General features: G+C 40.4%; 1 protein-coding gene across 1 annotated transcript; it reads left to right on the forward strand.

The window, feature by feature from the left end:
* Nucleotides 1–5,283: 5,283 nt before the first annotated feature.
* Nucleotides 5,284–7,313, forward strand: LOC104951686 (zinc finger protein 613-like). The gene is made up of 2 exons (XM_010778409.1): nt 5,284–5,915; nt 6,167–7,313. The coding sequence occupies exons 1-2, from the start codon at nt 5,585–5,587 to the stop codon at nt 6,367–6,369; spliced, it is 534 nt and encodes a 177-aa protein (XP_010776711.1). The 5' UTR covers nt 5,284–5,584; the 3' UTR covers nt 6,370–7,313.
* The last annotated feature ends 19,218 nt before the right edge of the window (nt 7,314–26,531 follow it).

A 26,531-nucleotide genomic window follows, 5' to 3' on the forward strand; every position in this document is an offset into this window, starting at 1 on the left:
CTGCGAAGGCTCGGTGACCTCGGGTTTTGAGCCTGGTCTTGGGCACTATCAGCAACAGCTGGTCAGCAGACCTTAAAGCTCTGGCTGGGGTGTAGCTATGGAGGAGTTCGGCTATATAGGCCGGAGCCAGCCCATTTAGGGCTTTGAAAACAAATAAAAGGATTTTAAAAACAATTCGGAACCAAATTGGAAGCAATTCTGGCCTCACTACACTGGCTTCCAATTTGGTTCCGAATTGTTTTTAAAATCCTTTTATTTGTTTTCAAAGCCCTAAATGGGCTGGCTCCGGCCTATATAGCCGAACTCCTCCATAGCNTGTCTGACCACATTTGTGGTTGTGCGACTCAGGACTTACCAGCTATTTTGTTTTGGCTCTGAGTAACAGGCTGGGAAGTCCTTTTTTTCGTTGACGCAGTGGGTGGTGAGGTGTGAGTGTTGCTCGTGTCGTCCACTTCCTGTGAGTCTGTCGTGGCTTCAAGGACCCCACGTAGGAGTGGTGCGTCAGACGGACCAGTGAGACGTATGATGTAGTGATAAATGTCTTCCGTGTCGTCGCGGATGTGAAGGAGCGCGTCCGAACTGCCTCTCATGTCGAGGGAGGTAAGTCGGTGCAAGATGTCTCCTTGGTATCTCTCGCGACGACTTGGTCGCCGTAGAGGTAGACCAGCTCTCTGACGTTGCGATTCTCCCGTCTCCGCACCAATCCTGCGTCTCTTCTAGTACACATACAAAGAGAGGGGAGGTAGGGTCTCGTCAGGCGGAGTTTTTTTGCCCGAGGGACTGTTTTCGGGTCTTGTAAAAATGTCTGGGGGTGAGTAGGAGTGGTACGAGACAAAGGGACGACGAGACCGTGACGATCCAAGCGCGAATTCTCCGTTTATGCGGTCAATAAGACGTTATCGCAGAAGCGGGGTACGGTACGTTCTGACCGACTTGTCCGTTCATCTGGTCATTGGTACTTTCTGAATGTACATGTCGACACATTTCTCGTGTATAAAACATATATCATACAGATAAAATAAATATACATACATCAGAAATATAAAAGTTTGCGTGTGAATGAAAACATGTAAAATTAGTCGTGGCGGTGCGAGTGAGGTAATTAGAATAAATCATACATGTTAAAATCGTTTCAAAAATATAACAGGACAAGGACATTGGTCATGTTGACTTTAAAACAAGAAATGGGTATCATGGTGTGACACAGAACCAATTTAATGTTATTTCATACAGGTCAGATGTAGATCAAGATCAAGATAAACTTCAAACGTTGTGGATCTCGTACAACATAAAGAAGATTCAGTAACTCACTACCGACGACAACCTAAATAAAAACAACAAATTCAACACGACCAAGGCAAGTATAAACAACGAACATTTATAAATAATCAAAACCTGAAGTTGAGGTTGGCAAGATCGGTCAACAAGCCTGACCTGATTATCTTACGGAAAGGCAGTGTCCCCTAACAAGATGTCCAGTGTAGAAAAATAGCGGATATCTATATCAATATATGATAGATTAGTATTAACATACACGGTATAAGATATGTATAATTGTACAGACAACATATAAAAAACACGATTCTATGGTTTTGTCTAGTGGTAAACATCGGTACGGAGTATGGGGGATAAAAGGTCAAGGACAAGGTTTTCCGACTGTAAGACACTGGATATACGAAATTTACCTTGTCGACGACGATCGGTGCGAGCAGGAAACATACGAGTGGCAAAGTATCAGAAAGAAGGAGACGAATATGATTCTTCAAAAAGTATGGTCCTCTTTGAGTCCAGTTTTGCGACGGCACTAATTAACCGGTTTATAATACAAGGTGTTGGTTCGCGTAATAAGACTTTGTCCATGTGACATTTTTTCTTAAACTTAGTAATTCAAATAACATTGAAAAAGAAAATGCGAAAGTGAATTAGTATATCCTAATACGTATAAAGATAGAATATAAAGTAATATTAAAATATAACGATTAGAGTCGAACATCTCAGGTCAGCATACTGGACGTGTAAGATAAATTCAGTATAATTGAACTGTGTCAACGCTCAACACTAACAGTAAACCAAGATGTATGAAAGGTACACGGAGATTTGTAATGTACAAAAGCTGAACAAAATTCTAGGCGTAAATTAGGTTTTCGCTGAATGTATGTAAGTCATGACACCGTTGGGGGCTAGTCCTCGGGAAAGCCCACTTCACGAACCCGGGTCACCATGAGTGTATGCTAAGTAGAGACACGAGTCACCCTGAAGCTTGCAACGGATGAGGACTAAGTTTCAAGGTTCGCCCGTGATTTTCCAGTACGACGTTGGATAGGGTGATTATAGTCGGAGTATTGTACCGTCATCGGTATTTATGGAACCATAGACCGAACTTACTAACAGAGAAATTTGAACGTCAGTTATTAGTAGGATTTTTCGACCTCCAACTCCGATCCAAAGAAAAAGTCTTTTGTTCAAGGACAAAGAGTGAACTCGCGTCCTTTTCCGATCAGTGACCACCTCGGAAAAATGGACACGACTGATACCACTAGATATAGTACGTATATACGTATACAAATTCTTTTTTTTCGGATGTAGTGTCGAGAGATATGCACCAAAGTAAATAGAACGCGACCGTCGAGAGGGAATTTTTTCTCAGTGTCTCACTTAATATTATTGTAGCTTTTTATACATCTGGAGAATGAAAGGTTCGAACAATACCGGATTTATGTCAATACCACCTCCGAAAAAAAGTAGGTTTGATTCTACGACAAATCTTGTAAAATAGTTGTACTTAACTGTGTAAATAAAATTTTCCCCGAACTAATTGTGTACTTATGATCGCACACAGTGTATAGCCTGACTTGATATGATAAATTCTTCGATGTTATACTCTTTCGGTTCAGAATTAAAGCACCCCCGGGTATAGAAGTACATATGGCAAAACTTATCGACTGTCCCGGCCGGGGGACTCGGCATCAAACCTGTGGGGTCCCAAGTTCACAATTAATTCTCACTTTCCCCTTGGTCTGTTGGCGAGAAACACCATAGTGCTTCGACTCGACATTTTGTCGCAGGTTCGATCAAAGGACCTCACGGAGAACAAAGGTAGAAAAACTTGCCTCTTGTCGAGGAGAGCATGAGACGGTTAGTAAAAAAGTTTTGGTCTTCGTTTCTAGAGAAGTGGTTGCGTCCTCACTAGTGGTCGAAGAGTTGCTTTCCGTCGTTAAACGCTCGAAAGAATGCAGGTAACAAATGATCTGAGTAAAAGGGACGTTTGAGGGGCCAAATTTTTGTGTGGACGAAAAAGAGGAGGTAGTGCGAGTTAGACTGATCACAAACGGGTTGCACAAGGTTTCGATCGTACGATTCGATTCGAAGGATATCGCAGGGCTCCATTTTGCGGAGGTCCTTTTTTGGTTGCGTCAATAGCTGTTGGTGCGGTTACGGTACCTAGTCATCAAGACCCTCGAGTGTGTAGGCGAAAAAGTCCTTGTGTCTCTCTTTTGGCATCGCTGCTGGTGCGTTGGACCTGGGTCACACTGATGCTAAGGTTAGGACGACTAAAACGTGTTACGCGTAGCACAGCTCTACAGGCAGTATCTCTCCGCTTCAGTGCGGGTAGATGAAGGCCAGGTTTACCTTGGAATAAAGGCCTTTTTAATTACAGTTACCTCTCTTTTTTTGTGCATAAAAAGCTAGGGCAAACTTAACAGCGGGTACTTAATTGTGTATACTACCAAACGCAGTTAGAATTGTTTATTAAAGGTACAGTTTTTTAAGTGTCAAAAAACAGAATTTTTTGACGGAACTTTGATATTCTGATTAGCGTATCCGTTGATCTTTGCGATGGTTTAGGGTCTTACGGCCCAGACGACGACCTAGAACCTTGGGCTGATTGAGGAACACACATACATGTGCGAGAAGTTGTACGGGTCTGAACACACTAAAAATGAGAAAAATTACGAGAAAAGCGGGGTAAGGACCTTGTTCCTTTTTTCAACTTTATAGGTTGCACCTGCCGGCAGAACCAACGACACCACCGCCTGCCCTCTACATCAAGTAGACTTGAGGAAAATACCCAATTCTTTGTAACAATCTTATCAGCTCTTACCTAACTTTTGAAGCGAATCTGTCGGATAGTATGACTTATTTATAAATGACACTTACGTTTTTACATTACCGGGTAATTGTTAAATATGGCATTAGGGTAATTTAGCTTTTTTTATCGTGGCATAAAATGTTTTAACCCTGATTTGCCCGGCGAGAGTAGTTGAGAACCCCTTTTAGTTATAAGACTTTCTACCATTATCAGGGATTTAATTGAACATTCAATATACGATGGTAATCGAAAGTGTGCGTTGACGTAATAATTCTTTAATTATTTCAAACATACGTTGAAAGAATACGTACCCACCTCCTCCCTGTAGGCCTGTTCGTTGTTGTCCCTGATGAGTCCCACCACTGTTGTATCGTCCGTGTACTTTATGATGTGGTTGTTACTGAATCTGGAGCAGCAGTCGTGGGTCATCAGGGTGAACAGCAGTGGACTCAGAACGCAGCCCTGCGGGGAGCCGGTGTTTAAGGTGATGGTGCTGGAGGTGTTGTTACCGACCCGAACATACTGGGGTCTCTCTATTAGGAAATCCAGCAGCCAGTTACACAGGGGTGTGTTGAGTCCCAGGGGTCCCAGTTTGTTTACCAGATGCTGCTCTCTGCAACCATCTCCCGAACATGTCCCAGCTGTTGCCTTCATTGCAACAATCTTCCGATTGACGTCTTCCAGGGCCAAACCCTGTCCCTTTTGAGCCCATAGTCCCTCCCACAGGCTTACCGTCCACAGGTGACACAATTAGCTCAAAACCGCATTTCAACATAAAAATCCGACCCAAACATAAACAGGTTAACCACCTCTTAACATAAACATAATTCCCCATAATTAACAAACGTAAAATAAATAAGAAATTGCATGGTTCCTTTTTAGGAAGAGAGCAGGAAATGTTTGGTGTGTGTGTGTCGGCTGTCAGTGGCGGAGTCAGTCGCTCTGTGACCCGCTCCGTCACAATCCCAAATACAATTCATTGTTTACATTACAGCTAGTGCTAAACCAGAAGAAATAACCCTTTTTCATTTTTAACTGGAAGTGGAAAGGGGCTGGGCTACACAAGTTGAATTGAGCCAACACAAATACACAATAGGTGGGACTAAGAAAGATAATATTAAAGTATAAAACAAAGGCTGCAAAATGTCTCCAATTTGAATGGTGATTAGATTTTTAAATGCTAACACTTAACAGTTTTTTCTGACTGTGTGTTTCCTGTTTCCTGCAGACGTCCAGCTGGTGGTGGTGGTTAAAGAAGAGCTTCTCCCTGACCAGCAGGAGTGGAGCACCAGTCTGGACCAGGAGGACCCAGAGCCCCCCCCACACATTAAGCAGGAACAGGAGGAACCCAGGATCAGTCAGGAGGGAGAGCAGCTTCAGGAGCTGGAGGAGGCTGATATCACCAAGTCCACTTTCACTCCTGACCCTGTGAAGAGTGAAGATGATGAAGAGAAACCTCAGTCCTCACAGCCTCATCAAAGACAAACTGAACACATGGAAACAGAAGCTGATGGAGACGACTGTCGAGGACCAGAACCAGCCAGGAACTCAGATCCAGAGAGCAGTTTACAACCAAAGACTGAGGACGACACTGGAGACTTTTCTGAACCTGAAACTGGAGACTCTTCTGAACTTGACACTGAAGACAGTGCTGATTGGAAGGAGACCAAAGAACCTGCCTCAGGCTCAAGCTCACTGAAAAATAGACATGAATCTGTCAGTGATCCACGATGTAGTGCTGAAAATAAACCATTCAGCTGCTCAGTCTGTAAGAAAGCTTTTTCAAAGAGTGGACATTTAAAGGAACACATGAGAGTCCACACAGGAGAGAAACCATTTAGTTGCTCAGTTTGTGAGAAAGCTTTTTCAAAGAATATAAATTTAAAGGAACACATGAGAACCCACACAGGAGAGAAACCACACAGCTGCTTAGTTTGTAAGAAAGCTTTTTCATGGAGTGGAGGTTTAAAACAACACATGCGAATCCACACAGGAGAGAAACCACACAGCTGCTCAGTCTGTAAGAAAGCTTTTCATGGAGTGGAGGTTTAAAGGCACACATGAGAGTCCACACAGGAGAGGAAATATACAGCTGCAATGTTTGTGACCGAAGATTTAAATGGTGTAGTGATTTCAAAAGACACAAGTGTGTTCGCCAGTCCTCACAGCTTAATGAAATTCAAACTGAGGATAACGGAGAGGCAGAGCCTGCAATCAGCAGCTCAGCTGAACACGTGGAAACAGAAGCTGATGGAGAGGACAATGAATACATCTTATGACAGTTCACACATGAGAAGAATCTGTCTGACTGGATTAACATTGTTGCACAACATTCATATAAGACTTAAATGAACTCCATCTTTATCAACATAAGTGGACAATATGTTTAATGTGTTTGTACTTATTTTCTGATCTATACGTTAACCACTGACTGTTGATGAACCATTTTATTTTGGATTGAGGGCTTCAAGCTTCCATATAGAGATATAGGATGATTTGATGTATTGTTCTTTATTTCTAAATGTTTTGTATCATTGCTATCCTGTTAATGAGCCCTGTTTTACATAAATGTACCTGTTATCTGATTGTTTTTGCTTCTGTAACTGTAAGGGAATACATTTGCTTATTTTGTATCCTGATGACCTAATGCCGTTACATGTAATACGTTACTCCCTAAGCCTGATTTCACCCACCTGCAACCGATTAGCTAATAATCACAAATGTTCATTTATTTGACCCTTGACTCGACTATTTCTTGTTTAATAATAGTTACATCTCCTCAGGTCCAAGTTCGCGTGTCCTGCTTTTCACCTGCTGATCACCCACTGCTCATTTAAAGTGGACTGACCTTTACAAGGGACCAGCTAGTCTTAGTGTCTTAATGCAAACGTTTTGTAAAGTGATGCTAGACCAAAAAACGTGCTGTTGGGTTGTGTGCTCTCTGCAGGACGGTGTCTGTACTCAAAGATTGTTTATGAAATGAGAGCTTCACTCTGTTTTTGTTGTCCAAACGACGCCAACAGAGCGATACGTATTCTTTCAGATGGCATAAATGTTACATCATCCAGTTCAACTGTCATCCACATATTAATGATTCAAAACAGCAATGTGTAAGATATGGCTAGTAATTGACTATTTCAACAGAATGTGAAGAGGTTACAGTCTTGAGGCCATGTCCAATATGTTTATGTTTTGTTTGATTAAATCTACTGAAATGAGCATTCAATGACTAAATTATTCTTAATTACTGTCATTACATCATGGGTTTGCATTGCAATATTAGAACGCATTAAACCCAACTTTATTTCTTCCAAGTTGCGGGTGTTCATTGTTTAGAAGTCCGCTGTGTTTCATCCAAGCTTCCACTTCGTGCTCCGATAATGCTGAAAGTATCTGTTGTATGCTTTACCTGCTCCAGTAACAAACGTGTAATTCACTGGACAGAGACAAGAGATAGTGGATGGATCCAGAGGAGAACCAGAAGATAGTCCGTATAGAGCCTTCAGGTTCTGAAAATGATCAGGGATAGAGCTAGAAGATAGCCAGTACAAAGCCAAGAATAGAGCTAGAAGATAGCCAGTACAAAGCCAAGAAAGACACAGAAAGACAGGAAGGAGCCAAAAGAGTTTGTATTTTTTAATTTTCAAGCTCTTCTCTTAAGATATTAGAACTTGCTATCTCAACATGTATCCTTTTATGCCAATTAAAAAATCTTACATTTTTGCTGCCAATTATTGAGATTGTTTCACAGCTTTATCTTAAATATTTAGACTTTTTTCTTTACATATAGATTACATAGGATGAACAGCACGATCCAGTCTGCTGGATTCTGCCCAAATCGGCTCAAAATGCATGCAAACATCTCACTTTATCCATACTGCTGCAGTTGTATTGTTCTGGATTCATAGTGAAGTGTATTAGATGTTCTGCACTCTTATTGTTATGTATTTAATATAAAGTGAAATACCCTTAAAGTCAGAAAAGAAAAGGGACTCACTTAAGGAAAAATGTTCTGAACCAGTAAGAGTTCTTCATTTGCACATAAACATGGTCAAATATTTAAAGTTGTGACCAGATGGTGTCGCCCTAATCCGTGTAATTGGTATAATTAATACCCCAAATGTGCATTTCAAATCCAGCCTTGTTGCCGGTTGGATTATTAATTATATAGTTTGACCAAATGTAGCACTGATAATGCAATTGAAGAAAGATCCCTGCTCCATTGTATCTGCTGTGTGCAGTGCCACAGGTGGCAGCTGAAGTGAAATAGTAACATATTTAAGTTATGCTCCTTATGTTAAATGTACATTCAGTTTATGCATGACACTGAATTATCAACAGCAGAAGCAACAGCTTTTATTACCTCAAGTATTACTTCAATAACTACAACTTTGTGGAGTCAGATTGATAAACATACCTATTTCTGTTTGGCTCTTACACAGCTAGACTACAGTAGAGATCAATATGTAAGTATAGATGCAATGCAACTCTGCAGCAAAGAAACGAGAGATAAAATGAGCCCAACACACCAGCAGCGTGTGGGAAAGTGGTTCAGTCGCACCAATTTGGTCCGGAAACCTCACCTCAACCCAAGCCACATGCCTGAAGTTCACATGAGATCACACTGCAGTTTAATGCCACTCATAAAACATTTCCCCTGATCTGAGGAACACAGTTTAGTGAGAATGCTTTTAGTTTAATTTGCTGGAATCAGACTGTATATCCTCCTGGGACCCAGCCCATTGAAAATGTCCACTGTAGACATTTTGTTAACATGCATCTCCTTTTACTCTTTTGAGCTACTCTATCAATCCGTGATGTATACACAGAGGACATTACATGTCATTTGTGTACTCTTTTATCCAAAGCGGCTTACATACTCAATACTGTGGACAATCCCCACAGGAGCAATTTGGGGTGAAGTGTCTTGCCCAGGGACACAACGACATGCTGACTGCAGTGGGGATTGAACTTGCTACCCCCTGATTCAAAGTCCAGCACTCTATCCATTGAGCCACAGTCGCTCAGCCTGGTCTTTCCAGTGATATGTCATTGGTTAAAATTGCATGCTTGGAAGTTCCTCTTTCTTTTCATCCAAAATGGCTGGCATACCAAAAACAAAATCTTATAGAAGCAGGAGAAGTCAAATATTGTTGAATAATTGTAATTTTTACCATGAAAATCATATGTGTTCTTGTTTATTAACATGTGAGGAACTATATAATTAGTTCTGAAGCAATTCATAATTTAAGTTGTGAAATAACAGCTCTTTTATAAATGTCCATCCTAGTGGACGTCAGGACCATCTTCATGGACTCAATATTGTTGCAGGAGACTGAACTGAAGCAGACATTTTCTGTACCAGATAGTTCAGGGAGATTCAGATGTTGAGCTCTCAGATGATGAGAGAGATGAGGATTTCACACCTGGAATAGAAGAGGGTCAAGAGGAAGGGGGGGAAAGATGCAGGAGGCTCCATGAGCGCACAGATACAGAGAGAGAGACAGATAGGGACGAGCTGGAAAGACATGTCCCTCTGTGGGCCAAGAGTAGCACGTATGTCTTATTGTTGTTTTTATTTTAAGTGGAGCCATGAAAAATGAGAATTGCCTCAGGAATGCAAGCTTTGTTTCTATGAGCTTGGTCAAATGGAGACCACATCCATACAACTAGTCAAGATGACCCTACAGCCCGTGCCGACTGGAGTCAATGAGGTACTTTTCCCACTACATTGACTACAAAGTCTTTGAAGATCTGGAAAGATTCACCAAAAACCAAACTAGTTTTTTAGTGACCAAATAAACAGCAATGTTCAGATGAATTACTTATTCATGTTTTAAATAAAGGTGAATGTATTATTGTATTAATATCACTCTATAACCATAATACGTTACATAGTCTATCTGTTAATTTTGGCTGTCTTTTCAAACTAATATGGTCCCGACGTCCTCTACAGTGGACATACTGTAACATTTAAAATTAAAATAAAAAAAAAAAGTCTAAATTGCAAGATGTTTTTTTAACCCTAAATAGGTAGGAAATCATAAAAAAAAGGAAATTGGAAGACACATTTTTTCTCGGGTCCCAGGAGGAAAGCAGTGCACATTTCAGCTGTCTGTGCTGAAGTGCAGACCATTTAAAAATATATGCATATGCAGCTCAAACTCATGTACTGGGAAAACCTTGGGTCTGTCATCTACTTTAGACCTGAAGAGTCTGAAAACATGTGTCCAGTCATTCTCATACACACCTTCCTGCCAGCCGGTGGAACAGGCTGTGGGGTCCAGAGCTTTTGAGGCCTGGGTAATCACTAACCCAGGACACACAGAGAATCTGTCCCAAGAGACGCAGCTCTGCACCTGCTGGAAATATGAACCAAAGGGGCGAAATGTTCCGACAGATACATCAGAAATACATTCAATGTCACCTTGCCACTTATTTTATGAATTTTAATCTGAACAATTAGAAGTAAAAGAAGCCAAATTATGATCTATTGGTATGCTGGTCACATGTTTCTGACCATCTCCAATGTGTAGCCAGATTCTCATTGTAGGTCCATGATCATTTTTACAAGGGACTGTTAAAAAAAACACAAACAAATGATGTTGTCATGCTCGAATAACACAAATAAGTATCACAAGTGGTTGTGCCCTTTCAAAAGCGCTGGGGTGAGGAAGAAAATAGTCCCCAGTCTACCACAGACAAAACAATATTTCAAAAATACTGACCCCCGATAAGACACGTTAAAAGTCTTAATATTGACATCTTATTATTTTGGTTTCATTCTGAGCAAGGAGTAGATTTACATCGCTGTCTTGAGACAGTTACCCCACAAACACCCACTCACCTGTCTCTGTGGTTTGTTGAGCAGAGAAAGCACATTCATAGTTGGCATTTATCAAAGACACACACAAAACACACGCACAGTATGTACTCGCATACAGAAAACACTCAAGCATCCACTCACTCATGCTACCTCAGTCTGCCTATTTAAACCTGCCACTAATAAATTTATATTTACCGCCTGCATTGAGGACTTTTAAATTATAGCGTACAATAAACCTGGCACACACATCTCAAAAGCTCTTTCAGGGGATGTTAAAGCAATATAGTAAGCAATTTTCCAAAGTGGATTACAAATTTCACATCTAGGTTTTATTGCACATTACGATAACTTAACCACATCTAAATGTTCCGCATAAATGGGAAATATGTGCTGCTTAATATGCTATTTTTCATTTTTTAAGAAGCGCTTTTCAAACCCTGCCAAGCGAGGGAGCATGCTGGTTTGTGTGGTGGGGGAGTCAATAATCTTTATGAGGTGGATTTTAATTACAAGGAGATAACTGAGCATCCTCCTCACGGCAAGCCTCCATCAATCTCTATTCTGCATCAAGCCATGGCACAAACACACACACACCTCCTCATACCCTTTCAGACGCGATTGATCAATCAATCAGTAATGTATTTTTTTTTGTCATCGGCACAAACCATATAAAAGCATTTGACGCAGGCGTTGTTAGATGGATTTTACGACTAATACATGCATGTTCATACACACACACACACACACACACACACACACACACATATATACAGAGACGCTGGCAGGGTAATCCAGCTAAAAAAGGTTAAGGCTGATGTTTTTCCAAAGAACGACGGTCTGTAAAAGGTCAGGTCAATCATGTGCTAAGCATGCATCATAAGCAATCCATAAAGAGCTTGTTTTGAATTATAACATTTAATAGATCAGCTAAAGACATGACTGTAACACCGGCAGCTATAGGGCTTCACTCTCCAAATATCTTGAATGCGCCAAGAATTCAAACGGGAATGAACTTAATATGTTGACTGCAGTTCATTTAATGAAGCAGTGGCATTTCCAGCGCACACAGAGCCAGCAGACTCTGTTCAACAATAGGCAATTCTTTTAACAGAATATTGCAGTACAGCAGTAGGCTGTAAATGTGCCCTGGTCTTGTAACAAGTACAATGCATTTTCTCTCTAAGTGGCTGATGTAACATTTGTAGTGTAACCACTTTAATTCCAGCTGTCACGCAGAAGGCAAGCAGCAATTGAAGGAGAAGTTGCCTTACACTTTGTAATGGTGTAAATGTATTAGAAGTAGTTCTGAGACAGTTCAATGGCTCTCTATGGAGCCGAGGGGAGATGAATCAGACTGCAGAAAATCATACAAGTTAGAGGATAAAGAGGTAGGTTAAAAAGAAGATGGTACAAAGGACAAACTGATACGACCTGTAATGCATTGTAAAATGTTTTCAGCAAAGAGCTCTCTGAGTTTGGCTTTTTAGTAAAACAGAAAAGAGAGTCAAGCTACTGGAAAAGCTGATGTAAAGGGATGGTGTGCCTCCTTATGTCTCAGTATTATTAATAACAAAGTAGCCAAAGGGATAGTCAAGGATCTTAGCAGCATAGTTTAGGGGATAGCTGCTTGAACAACAAGTCAATTCATTATGTACATCATCATTCTTATAACACTAAAACCGGGTGCAGCATTACACAATTTTGCTTGGTTTAAGAGATATTGAGAGCTAATGAGGTTGAATTTGTGCTCCGAGTGATGTCATATGAGGACACTGAATCCTTGTAGTGTTAATTAAAACTCAATGAAATGATGTAGAGGAAAAATTAGCATGGCTGAAAGCCACAGTGAGGGGTACTGCTGGGAAAATAAGGTTTTAAAGTTAAGAAGTTGTTATTATATTATGCAGAGTGAATACAACTTTTAAAGATATTTAAAAACATCACAATGAGATATCTGCAGTACAATTATGCAGCTGGAGGTTTGAGTAAAGCTGTGATATTTGAAGCGACTACAATGTGATCTATAACAAAGAAAAAGTCGTTGTAATGTCATTGTGAGCAGGGAATCTAGCATGTAGCACACTTGGACATTAAAAAAGGGACTTCCAGGGGTGCATAAGTTTAAAACCAAATCCTTTATTTTGTTCGTTCATTCCGTTACATACAGTACACTACAAGCACATCACTGCACGCGGCTGCAGACACTCGGCACTGTCTAATGAGTGATTTATCGGAATTAACATTCGTTTACATTCTGGTCTCTTTATAAACACAACAACTAACCCGCTAAAAACATTAACTGATACCATTCAGCACATATGCACAACTCACGATATAGCTAAAGGTGGTTACACTCCAGGTGTAACTAGCAGGTGACGCACATTACACGCTCGACATTAAACTGGCAAATCTACGATAAAAAACATATCATATGCATTTATGTTTATATATATATACATTCGTGTCAATACTTTTACACAACTTCTCGTGATCACATTAGCTTACCTTTAACATTCAAGAGCACAAGCCGAGTGATGTCCGAACTGCGTTAAGTGCCGCTGTTAATTGCGTTTCACCTGAAGGACCCCTGAGCTGCCCTCTGTGCCTGTGTGAGTTTTACTCCTATTAAATGTAACTTTACCTACTAAATATAAAAAGTGGCATTGCACAAGACAATTAAGTGCTAAAAAATACAACAATACATAAATAAAGTGTATTTGCAATGCAATACAGTTTCATGTCCATAACCAGGCCCAATATTACCATGTGTGTGTGTTGTAATCAGGGCTTCTCTGTTTTAGTGCATGTGAGTCCATGTGTTTCCATGGTTTGTCCCACTGGCTAAGGTCGTCCCGACCAACACCGCTGAGGCAAATGCGTAATACACCTCATATATTTAATAACATATTTAAAGGTTATGTGTAACTAAGTAACGACTTAGTATTGTTTATTTATTATTTATTATGTGTAACACACAATGTACAAGGTATTATTTGCTTCACATATATGCTTTGTTCCACATTGGCAGCAAAAATCATCACAATATCCAAGTTCCGTAGTTACTTTATTTGTACTGAACGGTTTAATGCTATAATAATACAGCTGTGGAAAAAATGAAAACTGCACTATCATCACAGGTTGAATGTTTGGCTCACCTGTGACGGCTGATGTCCCCTGCCTTTATCTGTGACCTTAGTTAGCTGAGAATAGTTGAGGAGACGAGGAGCATCTAAGAATCCAGTCTCTCCAGTCTATTAAACTCTCCAAGCCCAAGCTGTCTAAGCGTTACAATGATATGTGTCAGTTGCATGATTAAATAAAAGTTTAATCCCAACGACTTCATTGCTGATAGACAGAATAGTTAAATAACGACACATGTCTGAGTGGTATTTCAATTCTGGAGAAAGAACAATCTTCCCATTTTGTTTCGCACCAGTCACTGGGATCTATCATTTCATGCAAATGTAGCTGCCCTGCCATTCCTGAGTGTAAACATGGTTGTTAAATTTGTCAAGTAAGATTTGTGTATCACATCTGGATTATCATAATTTAGCTGCATCTCTGTAAAACCTTGTTATCATATCTGCTGTGTAAGGATATCCCGTATCACCTGAAACTGGCAATTCAACTCTGCTAAAATGGCTTTTACTAAGGAGGAAATAACTTTAAAAGAGGCATGTTTCTTTCACTGGCCAAAAATCAGCTGTGTTTAATTTATCATCATGTGCAACTGCCTGGCAATGCAATCCCCTATCGTTGAGTGGGTCTGTGGAAAAACCCTATTTGAACACAAAGGCCTAATAACTATAGCGTCTTCTGCAGTACAATAGAACACATTGTCCTTCATTTACATCTCTTTCTCTGTGTTACAAATGGTGAGGCTGCTCAATTTGACTTCTCTCAGCTGTCCTGCTCCCCTCTCTCCTGCTCGCTCCTGCAGAGATGAAGGGCTTTCTGCACTGTGCTCATGTGCAAACCGGCATGCCCTGGCATATGTTTGAAAGTGAGCACAATATGTGTGGGTTTACATTTGAATGTGTGTGCGCCATTCGGTAATCTAGGTCTTTAATTGCTTATTCGTATGTGTGCTACTGTGAGGATTTGTAGATGCGTGGCAGCATATGTTCCTGCTGTGAGTGAGTGTCTATGTCTTTATAGTTGTGAGTGTATGCGCTCCCATTATTGTGTGTGTGGGTAATTTTACTTGCATTTAGGTACAGTTAGTGAGCAGATGTGTCCGTAGCTTTGTGCACCTGAGTTTGTGCACATGTGTATGTGTATGCATGTGTTTATACATGTGCGTTTTTGTGTGTGTCTGAGTGAGTGAGCACTGTCAGGTGCTGCTCCATGCTGTGCCAGCTGCATCTGGAGCCATCTGTGTTGGTGCTCAGTGGGAGGGGAGCGGATGACTTTAATGTACTTGAACCCCAGACAGACCTTTCCCAGACAGTCGTCAGTATGAAACCAAGACAACTGGGCCCAGTCAAGCTGAACAGGCTGATCTGGGTGGTGAGCAGGAGACAGACGCTTTGGTTACACTGTAACCCCCGGTCAGACACACTAGGGAACCTCTGGCAGTCAGATACGCACAAACACTGGAATCTGTTTGTTTCAATCATATAAGAGGTGTGTTTTGGATCAGAGGACACTCTGCTTTTCTTAGCTGTCAGAGTTGTGCTGCCTTTTTTTCTACAATGTAACAAAGGTTTACTTATTCCCATGTGTTTATTTATTTTAAATGACAGCTAATGTTTCTCATTTGGGTAACAAATACGCAACTTCAGCGGCGCTTGTTCTCAAAACATTTTTTAAACATATACTACAAACTATTCTCGTGGTGTTTACATTTACAAATGATATGATATACAGATTGGTAAATAATGAATTATAAATAGTCTAGGGCTTGAACCCAAAAGTTTAGACTTAGGCCTTGATTGTCTTGCTTGTGACTTCCCCTTCCCCCCCCCCCTCTTATTCTCTATATGCTATGAGATAATGACAAAATAACACAAAGAAAGATATCTGTTCAATATTATTAACACTTCACCCGCAAAAAACAACAATACCAAAGTAACACACAAAGAGAGCACAGACGCCTAACAATAATCTTTCAGCAACAATATGATTAGTGAAGCACAAAATCAATTAATGCAGCAGTGGAATCAATAGGTGTCTCTCAGCATATATATCCTGCAGTTAATTAATAAACAAAAAGAACATTAAGCAGCAGAGCATCAGACTGTGGCAACGACTGTCATCAGTCACCAAGTGTGTACTGATGGCATCAGCAGGAAGGGAAAGGGAAAACATAGACAGATATAAATGTGAGCATAGCAAAATACCAAACACACCCACAGGCAATGATGCTTACACTACACACATACATTTGAGCATGCCCATGTATGGACATACTAATAAACAAAACGCACTCATACACATGCCCTTTCACAAACCTTTTTTTTGCATGTTATGGTCTTACACACAGAGAAAGAAATGTAAATCCCTGGTATCAATAAAGCTTATTTGACTCAGCCCCGACCATATTAGCATACATTTGGAACAGGCCCAGGGTTCGATGAGGCTGAACTATGTTGGAACCGGGCCCGGGGGTTTCCACCACCACCAGGCCGGCTCACTTATTATTTACCATGGCTGACGAGCCCCCCCCCACCCCCATCATTATATTAGGCCGAATTGCAAGTGACAGACTAGAATAGACGTAGTCATCTGAAGTCGTACATCAAACATGATAAACACATGGTACATGCTCTATCTAGTTTATAAAAATACATTTCACATAAAGGTAATAAGCAACAACACTGGAAAAAAAGGTGCTTAAATTGTTTATGCTTTATCTGTAATCTGCTCCTCCGAATGTCAGGCCTGCATGCTTTTGTATATTTAGCTATTAGTATTTTTTGTATCAGGCATATATGTTTGGGCCAGACACACCTATTGTTACAAGAGCAAACAGGCAGACAGTGTACTCTCCATGTTCTTGTTATAGTTCACATTTTTTCCCCGACTACCAAATTATTTATCAAGAAAGATTTTTGTTTTGTAGCTTTTGCAATTCATTGGTAATGCAGACATACTGTAGCTAATCTCTGAACCGTCGTCATCTGCTTTGTATGAGAGAGCAGTTCTCTTTCCTTGCTGTCTACCTCATTATTTAAGCTGCTTAGAGTTTGAATTAGTACTTTATTGGATGTTATGTCAATTCAGGCCTCTGGCCGGTTGAACTCCTGACACAACTTTAGCAGACAGTTGACCCTGTTATCACACAGCTGACATTAGGAACCGAGACATGACTCCAGACTGCGGATGCATTTGTCTGTAATTGGGTTGAGGCTTCCTGGTTAATTCAATAACCCATAACAGTAGTGATGACTATATAGATATGAACATTTGACATATTATTGTTATTTATTAAAAGAGTAAACATAAAAGTGAATGTTTCCACAACAAAAAGCGTCTCACATACCACTTATCGTCCTCGTTCTTATGCTTCCTTTGTACCCTATTTGCTACCCAGGTTACGCTGTTACCCTATTTATTCTGGCTGTGTCTCTCGCTCTCTGACATCATTCAAATTCCTTCTCACCTCAATCATGTGATACAGCGAAGGCCGTCCGTCTTTTAGTCTCAATAGGAGGAAAACAATGAGATTGTTATCTGTAATACTATTACCAGCCCTAATAGGGTTAGAGCTGCCTTGGTTTACCTTAGTAAGGCAGCGGAAAACTTTATTAGGTTTAAGACCTTTTGCTTTTCTACTTCTCTGCTACTGATACATAAGATCCTTTAAGCCCTTGAGAGAGAAAGGTATCAGCTTAGTGAAAAAAAAGTTCTGGATGGCCCCTCATTTCAGTTCTTCTACAGCAACAAACAAAGTGTTATCTTTCAGAAGGTGGAACCTTTCTTATTTTTTTAACATGTTGACGGCAGTAGTTTTGGTGTGGCACTGTGCGCCTGATTACAGGAGGAGTCTTAATCAGGTGGTGCAGTCTGCTCGGGGCCCCTGGGGCCGAGAGTGTGCTACATCCTGTCAGACTGCACAGAGAAACAATCAATCATCAGAACGGCTCCAAGACAGAGGAGAGAGAGAGAGAGAGAGAGGGCAGGGAGATAGGAGAGATGGAGGAACAGGAGAAAGAGAGAACATGATGAGGGAAAGGGAAAGAGAGACGGTGCCCTTGCAGAGAGTAACATAGAGTTATATAGATGCAAGAACGCCTATGAAAATCCAATGAGTCTAGTTAGACTACAAGCCACCGTGTAAGGTTGCAGTGTGGAAGCCAGGGCCACGTCAAAGCTCATAACAACCGATGTCTAACATTTTCATTACTCCCCGTCTCTCTAACCTTCACCTACTTGTTTGTTTCACGGTCCTGGCAAAGCGTCATCCACACTATCACGTTTTAAAAGTTATCACATTTTGGCCGCGGTTTCAGACGACCTCGCAGATAAACACCAAAGCCAGGAGGAAAAAGAATCAGAGGGAGAGGGATACAGAGGGATTGAGCTGGGCCTAGGTTTTACACTCTCTGGGCTCTGTCTGAGGGCTGTGTAATGATGCGGCTCTTTAAAGAACGTCTTAAATGAAAGGCCAGAACAATCCTCAGTGACAGGTGGGATTCTTTATCTAACAGAGTAGAGACAGGACAGGGCCAACAAAAACACACACACACACACACACACACACACACACACACACACACACACACACACACACACACAACACACGTCACGACGACGTCACGTACGTACGAACGTACGTACGTACGTACGTACTACGTACGTACGTAACGTACGTACGTACGTACGTACGTACGTACGTACTACGACTACACTACACACACACACACACACACACACACACACACACACACACACACACACACACACACACACACACACACACACACACACACACACACACACACACACACACACACACACACACACACACACACACACACACACACACACACACACACACACACACACACACACACACGCACGCAATATGTGGATTTGCTGGTCAAACACAGTATATTAATCTGGGATTGTTTACTGGGACAGATGTCTTTCCTTTACAAACTATGTGATGATTGGAGTCTATTTATGGACAAAAAAGCCCGCCTTAATTTTGTTCCATGCATATTATATATATATATATACAGATACAGACATAGATATAGATACAGACGGTACTTGTTTGTCTGGGCTTCCTGTTGGATTGTTGTTGGTTGGTTTTGAAATCAGAGCACTAATTAATTTCCCCCCAAATAACATCCTAAAATATCTTCATTGTTTCCAGAAGGAACAGCACCTGGTTCATCTCATAGCATCAGCAGCACATCAGTGTTTAATCTGGTTTTGATCTCAGCATGAAGATGGTCCCACTACTTTGATCATTTTGAATAATAACAATAGACACGGTGGTCTCAGCCTCTCCAGCTCAATGGTGCGGGGCCTTTGATGAATGTGGACGGCTCTTGTCACTGCGGTGATAAAATATCGTATTTTTGACAGAGAGTGGTTGGTGGTTCTGCAGACCGAGGTGAGTTCAGTGACAGAGGAACCACACAGGAGAAGAGTTTGAATTGAGGTTATTAACATTTAGTTAATTAGCAATGTTTCCTCATTATGTGATAAAAACCTATCCGGGCCGCATTACATTTCTATCGAACGTATTTCCTGTTGCGAATTAGTATTTATTTAATCTCTTGGCGACAGGCTCTTTAAAGTACTTATTTGAATTAAGTCATCATAGATATTTTAAATAAAAGCGTTCAAACAAAGTTTGGTTCCTGAAGGCGTAGCGTCCAAATGGCCGTCCAGCTTGTCACAGTGGTCCTAATTGCCATGTTAGAGCCGGATCCGCCTGAGACACAGGTCTCATTATTCTCATTTTTATTTCACAAATACTTGCAAATTCTTTCTTCCCGACTTCAGCTGCCGGCACTTATTGTCCCATCTCAGAGCAGAGTAGTTCTGGATCATAAACTCCATCTCCTTACATTAGCATATTCTCTCCAGAGCCCCAAAGTCTGCACTCGCCTCGACCGTTTTCTCAGGTGAGAGGGGGGGTTTATTACAAAATAAAAAACGTTTCAGGCTTTGCCGATTGCAGGAACTCTGCGATTAAGCACTGAGCCCAGATCTGTTGTCTTGGTCTCTTGAACTCCTGAAGCCTATTGTTGTGCGCTGCTTTATCTTGACAATCTCAGTGGGCTTTAATTATTGGACCACTTAAAGTGTGTTGCGGAGTTCATCAGCGCTCTGTAACACTCAATTCAGGGCTGCCGAGAAAGAAATGTGGGCGGGGGGGGCAATTACAGTGTAGAGCAGCTTCAGCTTGTCCCGGAGGAATTCAGTCCTCACATTTCTGTTCCAGTCAATAATTCAGCCGCTGGATTTAACCATTTGTCATCACTTTGCTGCTCTGTGGCTTTGAGAGGGACTGTCAGCGTGGAGCGGCGGCTCCAGGATGGCCAATAAACTAGGAATATTGAGGCTGACTTTCCAACAACACATAGCCGCAAGTTTTCTGGCTTGATTGGCACATCGTTGACACCTGAATGCTCCATCCAAGTTCAGGATTGTTTGGGAAAACTTGGTTATCACTGTGACATTAACTTGAGTTGAGGGAAAGGAACGTTTGTTTTCATGGATAAAATCAGTGACATCATGGTGGTATGACGTCATATTCCACGTGCCAGGTAATGGAAACACAGGGGTGGAAGAAGAAGAAGTACTTTTAATTAAAATAAATAGTCCAGTGTAAAAATACTCAGTTATAAGTAAAAGTCCAGCATATAAAATCTTACTCAAGTAAAGTACAAGTACCTATAAGAACAATAGTTGAGTATGACATTACACCACTATGTAAACATTATTTGTTTAAAGCATTTGACTAAACAATCATTTATACTAAGGATACTCTCCACATGCTCTTATTTTTTTCAGCTGCAAATGAAAGCCGTAGTGCAATAATATTTGTTTACTGTTTAACAAAGTCATTTTTTTTAAATGTCAGGGACTTGGGTATATATATATAAAGGATAGAAATAATAAACAATCATAAAAGCATTTAAGAAATGACAAAATCCCATTACAAAGAGTGAAACAAAGGTTGTTTCTACACAGGAACCTCTCATCTCCGAGTATCTGTTCATTTAATGGATGACTTGGATATTTTTAGTCTGTAACATTTTGTTATGAATAAATTATTCTATTCCACGGCGGCTCCACAGTGAGTATGTTCAGTCCAACCCTTTTCTCTTGAACACATATGAAAGCATTGTGGATGTGAAGGTCGCTTCAGTTCAACACAAACACAATCACAATCCATCATCAACTGCCATTTATTAGTATCAAACCACTGCTACAAAATTACATCAAACATGATGAAAATGGACTTGCATACGTGCTATACACAATGTAAGCTTCAAAGTAATTAAAGTACATGATTTATTTTTATTTCTGGACAAATATCAATATATATTTATATATATTATATATAGATATATCAATTCCACTTAAAGCCATATATATCATTCCAGTGATCTAGAGCCTATAAATGTACAACTATATCCCTGGTGGCTAAAGGACCTTCAGACACATTTAAGTAAACATTTCCAGACTTCTCTTCAAATGGTTTATCAGCATGGTGATTTGAACATTGAAATTAAACAAGCAAATAAAAAAAAATGAAAATAAAATTCCATGTAGAAAGATTGTTCTGGTCAACCGTGTGATATTCATTCCCAGTTTTTGTAAAAAAAGAAAAAAAAATGGCATATATTGTATCCAATTTACAGAAAGAAACCAGAAGAATTGCTGCACCTTGAACCCTGCCAGAGGTCACTCCATTTAAACAAACACCGCACAGGAGACACATGAACTGGTGCTACAAAGACCTGATTTGCTGTGTCATTCAGTGTATATAAAAGCATGGGTAATCGGCTTTTCGGGGCATGAAAACAAATGAAACAAGATTACATTTACTGTCAGTCAAATAATGACATTCTCTCTATGGCAAACCCATTCAATCCTTCACCAACACTGACAAGTACCCCGGAGCTTTACGTGAAAACACTTGGTGGTGTGTGATTCAGTCCTCGGCGTCATGGAGGGAGAGACCTGCCTGAGATAGCTTGCTTTAAAACCCAGGCAGTATCTCAGGCTCTGCTTCATTGGCTGGCAACTTATTTTCCACTTCAGTGGAAATAATGAGGGACAGGTTGACAAATACTTGATGTAACTCCCCATTGGCAGCTGCCACACGATCAGGGGGATTTCAAAGGAAGTCACACCAGTCAGAAATTACTCTCTTTTTGTACCAATTGAAAAAGGTTTTCTTTCAGAATAAATCCAACTTGCCCAGAGATAGGTAATGGAGGAATAATTTAAATCATTTTCACTCTTTCTGCCTGCGCTTGTCAGGGAGGAAAGCATTTCCTGCTGTGCAACAATCATATCTTCCAAACTGAATACGAGCACTCAAGACACAGAGTTGTTTTTGATTGTGACATCTCAGTCTGCTGCTCAGGGACGAGCGGTGGCGACTGCAGGAGCACGGTGGCAGCTCCAGGGTGTCGTGTGACACAATCTCCCAGTTTAAACTGACAAAGGCACAGGAAGGGTTTCATTAACCGCGGGTCAGGAGGAATCCCTTTTCAACACCTCCTCAGCGCTCATACTAGCCACTGACGCCTTGGTGAAGAGCCAAACACTATGCTAGTCATCCCCATTTGCTATGCCTTAGTTTTACTGCACAATAATGCAGTTTTACTTATATTTATTTGCTAAATGAAACTGCAGACACCCAGCATTGAGTGGTCACATCGAGCATTATGGACTTAAACACACTCTGATCTTTTGCATTAGTTGTAATATAAAATGACTCGTTGACTGTATTTATTCATGTCTGTATTTGAAGACTGTAAATGCCACCTTATATTTAATCGCACAGTAAATGCGCCCCTGTTGCAGCAGCAGATAAAACAAAAGGTGATTTTGTCATTGTGTTTCTCACAGGGACTGGTGGCACATCACCTGCACAATCATTCTTGATGTTTGTCTAAACTCAAGCTGTGATATTTTTTACAGCAGCAGGAATATTTTTAGATCATGTCAGGTACAGTATGTCAGTTACACAAAAGATTAATAAGCATGCCCTTCCCCTAATAAAGAAGGGAAAGCAAACTGTAATGACCTGATAATAAGCAGGAGAAAGATAATCTGAGCGGATCTGTTTCTGTTAAATACACATGACTGAACTTAAAGTATGCATCAGTCCTAATTATTTTAATTATCATGACATTTAACTGTGTTTCATTTGCTTTCTATGCTACTTTGGGGTTACATGTGTTAGAATAACTTAAACTTAATTAGTGCTGCAGTTTGCTTCTATGTTGATACATTGAATCCTTAGTTTATGTTACATGTAACAGCCAATGTCATATGAGCAACCAGTTTAAAGAGTGTGGAGCATTAGAGCTTTCTATTAGGGTTTGTTATGACTGATAAAATATTTTAAAGGCACATTCAGTACAATAGTTGTCCCCCTTTAAGACTCAGCTGTTGTATCATAAATCCAACGTTGTTAAAATGCAAACAGAACAATATGATTTTGAAGCGACCGGGTGAGAGGAGATTTTGAAATGGACAATTAAAATGTGGGGGACGTAATAATACGCACTGGCATGAATATTTAAAATCCTCTTATCTTAAATAAAAAATGAAGGAATCCCCCNAGCTATGGAGGAGTTCGGCTATATAGGCCGGAGCCAGCCCATTTAGGGCTTTGAAAACAAATAAAAGGATTTTAAAAACAATTCGGAACCAAATTGGAAGCCAGTGTAGTGAGGCCAGAATTGGGGTGATGTGGTCACGCTTTCTATGTTACGAATATACGAATACCTACGTCCACATCAAGTACTCATTCCCATTCATTATTACAAAGTACTATTGAATACATCACCAAAGACTTCATTATTTGGTAACACTTTATATTAAGGTACACAAATTAACGATCAACTAGTTGTTAATTAACATGCATATTAGCAGTATATTGGCTCTTTAGTAGTCATGGTAAAACACTTATTAATGCCTTATTCTACATGACCATATTCTACAAGTAATAAGCCATTAGTTGAGAGTTTTTCCTCAACAACCCTCTAATTAGTGCTTATTTAGTGCAAGTAAGGAAGCTGTTGTACATGAGTTTTGGTCTTAATATGCTCTGCTCAATATGGGCCTAATAAGGCAGTAGTACCACAAGAATAGTAATTCTCCCATAATAACACTTAACAAATATGATCTGTTATTATGTAACAAGAAAGACAACCTGATTAACCAGGGGAAAGTGGGATTGAATTATTGACATGCTGTTGTAAAGGCTGAAGGAAAGATGTTCATGGAACTACTTTCCTTCAGGTTGGCTCAGCTTGTATAATGCAAAACTTCTCAGAGAATAACGAGGGTCCTATGAACTCTAAATGTACAAGTGGAACCAAAACCAGTGCGGAGAGAGGGCTTCAATTGTATAGTCATAATAAATCTCTGATCGCTGTACAACAACATGGACGGTTAGATTGTTTGTTTTTTTAGCATTTGCTTCTTGCATTGAGCATTTGTGTTTGTTACTCCACAGCCTGTGGCTTTTTAATGATTTCAGGGCGGACGGGAAAAATAAACGATGACCTCTTGGCCTCACCTCGGCTCTTCCACATCGCCTTTACATAATAAGCAGTTAATCGCACTCCACCACTCTCTTTTATTCGTGCTCCTCTACTGTATTCTAACCCCAGGATGGGCTGACCTGTGGAACCTGGCAGAAAGCTGCTGACTGAAGGCATAATGCATAGTTGCCTATAATTATTGGTTCAGCACTGGCCAGGGAAAACACAGAGGATGTTGGGAAATGTTTGTTAGTGTGAAAAACAATAATAATAATAATAATAATAATAATAATGCATTACATTTTTTATTAGAGCGCTTTTACAGGTGCTTGCAGACACAAATTGACTCTACTGTCTAGCGTTTTTCCCTGTCAACCTTCCCAACTGTCTGGGTACAGTTCCCCGGATGTTTGTCATGAGAGGCCTCGAGGTCACACTTGCAGTTTCATAGATCTCTGTATTTATTTGGGTTTATGCTTTTATACCGAGCCTTCGTTTGGCTCGTCATCGGACGAGACCTCCCTCATGTATTCACCTTCCTCACACTCAGGCCCGGTTCTACGGGGGTGCATAAGGGTGCATTGCACCCTCAGTTGAGTCGTTATGCACCCTCATTTGAAAAATGAGAAGTGAAAAAAAAAAAAGAGTGAAAAAAAAAAGTGAAAAATATTATTATCATGTTATATATATATTATAATATTATATCATGTATAATAACAATAATAATAATAATAATAGTATTAGTAATAAGAAGAAGAAGAAGAAGAAGAAGAAGAAGAAGAAGAAGAAGAAGAAGAAGAAGAAGAAGATAGTTGAAATAAAATAAATTGTAATTGTGGTTAAATAACATTGTCTGCTGCATTTATTTGGTCAATTTAAACGGTAAGTAACGTTATTATGTCAGGTGCGCGTGACCTGTGCCGCTGCATGTTCGTCATCTGCAAGGTGCTTACACAGCAGTCAATGATGGACATCAGAAAATGGTTAAAACAACCAGCTCTTATCGCCAGCAGTAACCCTGCATCTACTGCAGGTAATAACAGTTCAGATCATGGGGACATTACGTTACCCGCGGCCACTGTCGTGGACACTAACGCCCGACTCGCCATGGGAGCCTGCCTGCAGGCAGCAGTCTCAGGACGCCTGCACTCTGAGGACACCTCGACTCTCAGGACAGGAAGTGCACGCTAAGAATTCCAAAATAAAATCGCCACTATCAGTACAGCGCCACTTTTCAAACAGGAAATGCACGCAAATACAAAATAAAATCGTATCGTGACACTTATTATATACATATATAATAGTTTCAAAAATAAAAGACCTTTGGGGACAGGGATGATAGCTCATATATAAGACTTCAAAGGTCTTTTATTTTGAAACTGTACATCAGAATGTCCTGATTTTTTCTGAGTGACTAGATGGGGTGTCCTGCTATCACCCTGGAGTGAGATGGATCTATGATACTGGACAGCAGTCTTTGTTTTATTCTCATCCAAAAACAGGGATGATAGCTCATACAATAGAGATTTCAAAGGTCTTTTATTTTGAAACTCTACAGTCAGGAAATGTCCTGATTTTTTCTCTGAGTGACTAGATGGGATGTCCTGCTATCACCCCTGAAGTGAAACTGAGTCCTTTGATACTGGACAGTTTTTGTTTTCATTCTCATCTAAAACACAGAGGAATGATTTCTTTTTGGACTCTACCGTAAATGCATAGGATTATTCGCGCACCCGCAATATCACGTGAGGGCTGGGCTTGACTTGCGTTTTCCAGAGTGGAAGGCTGGCTTGACCGCCAGTTAGTTTAGCATACTCAGCCCGACTCAGCCTGTGGTTGTTCCTGGCCGTATAGAACCCCAAATTTAAGGGGTAATTCCCCAAAAAAAAATTGTTTTACTCACCATATCAACAGCCCCACC

The sequence above is a fragment of the Notothenia coriiceps genome, unplaced genomic scaffold, assembly GCF_000735185.1.
Source record: "Notothenia coriiceps isolate Sejong01 unplaced genomic scaffold, NC01 NC01_scaffold00019001, whole genome shotgun sequence".
Lineage (NCBI taxonomy): Eukaryota > Metazoa > Chordata > Actinopteri > Perciformes > Nototheniidae > Notothenia > Notothenia coriiceps.

What these genes read in the sequence shown, in the direction of transcription:
- LOC104951686 (XM_010778409.1), top strand. Translation starts at nt 5,585, where the DNA reads ATGGAAACAGAAGCTGATGGAGACGACTGTCGAGGACCAGAACCAGCC. An exon ending in ACACATGAGAGTCCACACAG is followed by an intron (nt 5,916 to 6,166) that starts GAGAGAAACCAT and finishes GAGTCCACACAG; the next exon opens with GAGAGGAAATATACAGCTGC.